We start from the raw sequence: 7,973 nt of genomic DNA on the forward strand, positions 1-7,973 counted from the left end.
CAGTGAGTGACACAGTCAGCTGTGTGTGTGTGTGTGTGTGTGTGTGTGTGTGTGTGTGTGTGTGTGTGTGTGTGTGTGTGTGTGTGTGTGTGTGTGTGTGTGTGTGTGTGAGTGTTTATGCGCGCGTGCGTGTGTGTGTGAGAGAGAGAGAGAGATCCAGTTGTCCTCAAATAGAGACGTCTCTGTGACAGAATTAAGACACAGTGGTGAGAGAGGAGAAGTGCTGGATGGCAACAACAGACAACAAGTCATTCTAGTTCGTCAATGCATTTGTGTTAGTGTTACTTACGAGCTGCATGAAGTAGTTTAAAGTTTTGGGAATGGACTCTCTTTAGTTTGGTTCGCGTTCGGTGGTATAGTTCTTTCAGGTATTATGAGGAAAGCCTTGATTTGTAGAAGCTGAAACAGGTAGGATGGAACAATGCATGACGGATCGACACATTATGACACAGTTCTTTATTATTGTTTATTGCATTATTAGTTGTTATGTATCCACATGTGTGTCCCATAATGGAGTATCTTGTACACCGAAGGTAAACCTTGCTGTAATTCTGTTTAGTTTTTGCATTGTTGACTTTATTTTCCTTCTTTTTCTTATTCTCCTTTTAGTTTTAGTGGTGGAAGAAGCAGGCTACTCTGAGTTTCCACTTAAGTAAAGGCAGCAATGCCACAATATATGTAATATAAGTATTCAATAAGTATTCAATTGCAAAAGTACAAAAGTATTGGCATCAAAATATACTACAGTAGAGAAGTGAAAGTACTCAATTTACGAAACAAAAAAAAATCCTAAACCTTTTCGAAAATATAATAAAATAGGACTCACGATGCGGTTAATACATTTTGTGCTAATAATCTAAATCTTCATCTATAAAGTAACTTTAATGTAAATCAGTTTTTTCCCGTATGGTGGAGTAAATAGTGCAACATCTGACCGTGAGATGTAACAGTGTAAAAGTATTTAAGTATTGGGGAAAATGTAAAGTAAAAGTCAAACGTTGTGCTTAAAAGTTAAACACTTGAATTAAATGTACTTATAGTTACTTCCCCACCACTGGGGCCTCTTTTCCACCAAACTTTGGTTCTATAGAACTAACTCGTTCTAGAACTAACCGTTCCAGATTATTGGAACCTATAATTGGTGCTTTCACTGAACCCCGGCGGCCATTGTTTTGGTTCCAGTTCCGAACCAACATTTAGGGTTCTGAACCAATTCATTTTCAGTGTAAACACTCTGAAATAGGAAGAACGGAACTGGTTATACCCCGGTGGAAAAGGGGCCCCTTTGTAGTGGAGTATAGATATTTATATACGAGTGTAGATGGGAGGCAGAGTGTGTAAGAAGCGAGGGACGGAGGAGCAGGACGAGGAGGAGGAGGAGGAGGAGAGGAGGAAGACGCCGGGCGGAGCCGAAGGCTTACTGAGACGACAAGCTGTCAAACAGTCTGGATACACCGTCCTCAATCTGGCACGCAGAGGGTTAAAGGTCAGCATTGTTGCCGCTGTTGTTGTAACCCTGCGTCAGGCCATGGCTATTATTATACGGGAGGGTATGCGGCGTGACATCATCAACGAAATAATGAACATTTCCGTTAATTGAACTAAAAGAAAAAAACTAAATAAACGATAACTAACTGAAACTGTATCGTGCGTTTACGAAACTATAACTGAAACTATAACTTATAGATAAAAATTCCCTTATAGTGTTTTTATGTGATGATATGAAATCTTAATCCATTGTTCCAGTTTTACACCAGCTGTCCAGCAGCACCATGTGGCGCCTTACTACCACAAATAACCGAAAGCATAAAAATAAATAAAACTAATAAAAAACGAACACCTGCTCCAGAAACTAACTGCACCCTGTCTATCCGTCCGCGTGGCCGTCCGTGTGTCTGTGAGCGGCTAATCTCCGTTAATTTGGCCCGTGATCTACGACGTGAAACTGTGCACGCGCACTGCCTGAACATTTTCTGCCGCACAGCTTTCGGCATCGGCCTGTTACAGCAACACCAGTAGTCTGACTTGTGATATAGTATCCCTATCCAAAGTGTCCAACATCACGCAATGTGGTGCACATTATCTCTATGGTCATGTATTGTAGATGACTTGATATTCCATCCTGATTGGCATCAGAAGTTGCGTCCGATTGCCGTAAAACCTTGCACGCACATTCCCACGATATAGGCCTCGCTATTAAAGTGCCAACAGCAGGCCACTTTTTGCACAACTATAGATTCATTAGGCTAAGGGAAGGTGATCGAGGTCTTTCTAACCATAATCTTGGGCATTGGCTGCAAAAAAAACAGCAAAAAAAACACAACCACAATGGCCAAAACGCCACCGTGTTCGTCCCCCTCCTGCTGTATAGTAGAGAAGGGTATATCCAGTCCGTCACTCCACACCAACCGCTTCTCCCCTACTCCTACAGAGACTGAATTCCAAACATTGCTGGCCTACAATAACCTAGCTGACCTTTTGGAGACCTATGCTCTTTTTCCAGTTGTTACTGTTATTGTTGTTGTCTTTATGGGTGCAACAGGTGCAACTACAAGATAATGTGTGTGCGTGTGTGTGTGTGTGTGTGTGTGTGTGTGTGTGTGTGTGTGTGTGTGTGTGTGTGTGTGTGTGTGTGTGTGTGTGTGTGCGTGCATGTGTTCACTGGCTGCATGTGTTCAGGAGACTCCAGATGAACTGTACTCAGTGAGTGAAGTGCAGAAGTTGAATCTGTCCGTCAACCTGTTGAGGAGCCTTCCCTCACACCTGTCACTGCTGTCCAACCTGATGGTGCTCAACCTCTGGGGAAACCAGGTGACTGCTGTTTAAACTAATTAACCTGAAACCAGGTGACTGCTGTTTAAACTAATTAACCTGAAACCAGGTGACTGCTGTTTAAACTAATTAACCTGAAACCAGGTGACTGCTGTTTAAACTAATTAACCTGAAACCAGGTGACTGCTGTTTAAACTAATACCTGCAACCAGGTGACTGAAGTTTAAACCAATACCTGAAACCCAGGTGACTGCTGTTTAAACTAATCAACCTGAAACCAGGTGACTGCTGTTTAAACTAATTAACCTGAAACCAGGTGACTGCTGTTTAAACTAATACCTGCAACCAGGTGACTGAAGTTTAAACTAATTAACCTGAAACCAGGTGACTGAGGTTTAAACTACTACCTGAAACCAGGACACGTGACTGATGTTTAAACTAATTAACCTGAAACCAATTAAGTGACTGGTTTTAAAACGAACTCACCCGAAACCATTCCCAGGTGTAATTAACCTGCAGATTAAACCTGTTGTTTGAAGTAGCCATGTAGCCATGTGACTGCATTGGAACACTGCACCCTGTGCTGTGCTATTGCGTTAATGTAATTGGTTACAGTGCTGTTACATGATTCTATATTTGACCGTTGAATGTGATAATCCTAAATGCTCTCTCTCTCTCTCTCTCTCTCTCTCTCTCTCTCTCTCTCTCTCTCTCTCTCTCTCTCTAGCTAACCAGTCTTCCTGTAGAAATAGGCCAGCTGACGAGACTGAGGGTTCTGTTCGTTTACAGAAACCGACTGACTGACATACCAGAGGAGCTCGGAGCCTGCACACAACTAGAGGTACTATAGTACTACTGCTAAGGCTGACGTATGTATGTTGTATGTGTTTCGACTGCCCCCCCCCCCCCCCCCTCCCCCTCATACAACACGTTTGTCTCTTCAAACCACGCGACTCCCGTTGGAAATGAATTGCGAGATTGCGACGGTCAACAAGTCTCATGCATCAGCTATAGGCTACAACATTCTGTTGTGACAGTGTGAGTGAAGCCTATTAATCAGACCAGTGCGTGTCCAGTGGAAACCTCGTATGAATCTGATCTCAGGTCAGAATGGGTAAAGACTGTGACTGTGATAAAACAACTATCTACCATGGCCACCACCGACTCATCCTAGGTTAACCCATTTAGACCTGAGGACGATTCTACAAATGGCTTTCTAAATCATGACAATTTTGGTTCTCAATATTTCATGTCAAGGACCCCAAACCCAAAGATTATATGCAATTGGTCGCCGACCCCCACCTGAAAATATGTTGGAGGTTAATGCCTTGCTTAAAGCACGCCCAAATATTAAAATGTTTTAAAAAGTGTCACATCAACTATTACTGTAATGTAATGTTATTGATCAGTGCAGTTCCTAGACATGTGGAATGTCTGATCACATGCAGTTCCAATGAGGACCAACAGATGGCGGGGCTGCACAGTGTATTGTCAGTCCACTGAAGGGATTATTGAGTATTAGCTGCTGTTCCGTATATTTTTGTATTATTTACTATAGTCCTACTAGACCCCAAGATATTACATCTGGCCACAAAAAATATCCCAGGATCTACTAAATGTGTGGGGGGAAGCCACACAGTGTGTCATAGGCTCAATATGTCAGTTTGACACATTCAGTAGATCCCGTGATCTTTTGTGGCTAGATGTAATTTCTTGGGGTCTAACTCTAGTAGGACTATAGTAAATGATTTAAAAAATAAATCTCTATAAAATGTTGTAACAAAATACATATTTAGCCCCATGCTCGAATGGTTTAGCTGTACTAGAGACCCTACTAGGTTTAATGTAGGCTACTTTGACTCCTATTCATGTTTTAAAGCGTACATATTTTACTCAAATTTTCTTTTGGGAGGTCCCTGCAACACTATATTTAGAGATGGGGGGACGGCGGACAAATAGCTAAGCTACATATCATTTTGAGGGTCCAAAAAGTTTTGAGCACCAGACTTTTCAGAAAACTGTCATACTGTAGTATTTAGGAGACATTTGTAGAATCGACCTCAGGTCTTAATGGGTTAAACTAAAGGGACAATCACAATATTTGTCTCTGCATTACAAGGCTGTTGGAGCAATGAATATATAAAACAATGGAATAGTATTACAATAACACATATGTGTTATCTCCTCCCCTCTCCCCATCTCTCTTCTCTTCTCTTCTCTTCTCTTCTCTTCTCTTCTCTTCTCTTCTCTTCTCTTCTCTTCTCTTCTCTTCTCTTCTCTTCTCTTCTCTTCTCTTCTCTCTTCTCTTCTCTTCTCTTCTCTTCTCTTCTCTTCTCTTCTCTTCTCTTCTCTTCTCTTCTCTTCTCTTCTCTTCTCTTCTCTTCTCTTCTCTTCTCTTCTCGTCTCTTCTCGTCTCTTCTCCAGGTATTGAGTTTAGGTAACAACCAACTGGTTTCTCTTCCCTCCTCTCTCTCGTCCTTGAGTCGTCTGAGAAAACTGGACCTGAGTCACAACCGGCTGGAACAGCTTCCTATCTGCATCTATAGCATGAAGACTCTGGTACGCACGCAGCCACACATACTTACGCACGCATTTACTTACACACACACACACACACACACACACACACACACACACACACACACACACACACACACACACACACACACACACACACACACACACACACACACACACACACACACACACACACACACACACACACACTTACTTACTTACTTACTTACTGGCAGGCAGGCAGGCAGAGTTATATTTCAAGAATCCCAACGACGCTTTAACAATTACAATACAGAACAAACTAATTGCCTAGTTAACACACGTCTCTTCAGTACAGACGTGAATCTCCAAGGGGAGAGAGTTCCAAAGACAGACAGACAGACAGACAGACGTTCTAACATTTTTCCTCAACCACCTCCTTACATACTCTCTCTCTCTCTCTCTCTCTCTCTCTCTCTCTCTCTCTGTCTCCCTCTCTCTCTCTCTCTCCCTCTCTCTCCCAGGTCTTTCTCCATCTGGGTTACAACGCTTTGGAGAACATGTCAGAGAACATCCACTCACTGTGTGAGCTGAAGATCTTCATCCTGGAGGGAAACCAACTCCACTCTCTGCCCAGAGCTATCGGCCGTCTCACCAGGTCTGGCGCCTTATACCATTACATGTTTAATGGTATCAGATTGGATGTTTAATGTTATATGAATTCAATTTGAATTAAACACTTTCATTGTTTTTTTCCTCGTTTTTGTTTTTCTTCTTCGTCGTGTAATTCATTTCCTGTGCTGTATAGGCTGGAGTTGTTAAACGTAGACTTTAACGACATCAAAGATCTTCCTCGGGTAAGATTTTATTTTATTCTGTATACGAACACCTTTTGGTGTTTTAACCCATTCTGACCTGAGATCAGATTAATACGAGGTTTCCACTGTGACTGGACACACACTGGTCTGATTAACCCATTCTGACCTGAGATCAGATTCTAAAAATGTCAGTCGTTCTTCGATTTTTCAAAAATAGCTAAAGCATAACATGATGCTAACACGTCCAAAATGGGTTCCCGTTCCCGAATGGGTTAACTATTGAAAGATAGCAGATCTACAAGCTCATAGCGCGCCACCGAGTGGCACACTATGAGCTTGTAGGTCTGCTATTTTTGAAAAGTCGTGAAAGTGCGGCACAAATCTTCGAAAGAATATATATTCTTTCAGAAGAACTTTTTTATTTTTATTTCGACGTCAGGCCTAAATGGGGTAAGTAAGCAGGGCATGCTCAAACTTGTTGCAGTTTTGGCGGTTCATACAACATACCTGTATCTAGTTCCTACTGTATATGAAGCACCTCTCATCAAGCCCAGAACACGTACAGCACAACACTGATTTGTAAAAGCATGGCGGCGAGAATATACACGTCAATGACTGCGCCTCAATTTACCCCTCAGCTGCACGCCTCACACCAATCCACCTGCCCCAAATCGAGGTATATATACCGTTCTCGTCTTGTTTTAGTTGATTTACCCCGTGTGTGTGTGTGTGTGTGTGTGTGTGTGTGTGTGCGTGCGTGCGTGGCGTGCGTGTGTGTGTGTGTCATGTGTGTGTTTTAGGAGATGCTCCAGTTGTGTTGTCTGGAGAGGGTGGCGTGCCACCCTCTGGATAAAGGACTTCACGTCGTCCACAACCCGCTCATCAAACCGACCAGAGACGCTCTGCGAGGAGGCCTCGAGGGTCTCTGCCACTACCTGAAGAACTCATAGACCCTCGACGTTCAAGAATACATATACTGTACCATACATCATGGGCCCGTCGTATAGGCTACATTGACAATATGCGTCTAAGAAAGCCATGGGCGTGCACAGATGGACACTAGGTGGTGCTAGACCTGCCCTCTGGATCAGCAATGTGCCGTTTTGAAATTGTGTTTTTTGTATAGTGTGCTCATTGTATTTTTGTTTTGTATACAGTGTACAGTATGCAGTAGCAAAACACTGGATATACTCGGAAATAACTATAACTTCACTAGAAAGTTATCACTGGCTAGAGTCACGCTACAGTACTGGCGATGAGTGACGTGAAGACCAGGGTTTAAATACGGTCAGGGCTGATGAGTTGATGGCTGGCAGGTGCATCAATTGAGTGCGATGAGGTGACCACAGACAGGTGTGCCAATTAAGGCTGGAATCTGGGAGGAGATTCGACGCCCACACACAGCCACAGTATGGCAACACGGAGCCACATACTGTGACAGTAGTGGTCAACCAAATCAAAGGTCTTCGAAAGGTCAATTAAAATTGCTCCAGTTATTCTTTTTTATAATACATACATGCATACTGTACATACATACATACATACTTTGTTTACACCGCAGATATGTCGTCTCCGCCTACAGGAAATACGTTTGCTGCGACCATGCGACCACGTTTCTGAATTCGTCTATACCCAAATCTTTCAGACTTCGACCACCCCCAAAATGAATCATATTTGAACTGGGGACCTCCATCTCAACAAGCACTTGGAATTGTAGGCATTGCATTTCAAAGTTATAAATTGCCTGTCACTGTGTATTGATGGGAATTTGTTTTAGGCTTTTCTCCCTTTATTGATAGCTTCAAGTGAAGATCTGCTGTCAGGCCAGAGCCGATATGTGGCATGCGCCTGGACCAAATACTAGGCCACCGGGCGCCCTGAATGCAC

The 7,973-nt window shown here is 42.9% G+C and overlaps 1 protein-coding gene across 1 annotated transcript; it reads left to right on the plus strand.

Moving 5' to 3' along the window:
- Positions 1-217: 217 nt before the first annotated feature.
- Positions 218-7,166, plus strand: LOC308335965 (uncharacterized protein). Its single transcript, XM_080793195.1, has 8 exons — positions 218-408; positions 610-1,486; positions 2,680-2,811; positions 3,500-3,613; positions 5,197-5,331; positions 5,793-5,926; positions 6,077-6,125; positions 6,887-7,166. Exons 2-8 carry the CDS (start codon positions 1,322-1,324, stop codon positions 7,034-7,036), a joined length of 879 nt encoding a protein of 292 aa, XP_080649321.1. The 5' UTR covers positions 218-408; positions 610-1,321; the 3' UTR covers positions 7,037-7,166.
- Positions 7,167-7,973: the final 807 nt, after the last annotated feature.

The sequence above is a fragment of the Protomyctophum bolini genome (assembly GCF_963924005.1).
Source record: "Protomyctophum bolini genome assembly, chromosome: 21".
NCBI classification, from domain to species: Eukaryota; Metazoa; Chordata; class Actinopteri; order Myctophiformes; family Myctophidae; genus Protomyctophum; species Protomyctophum bolini.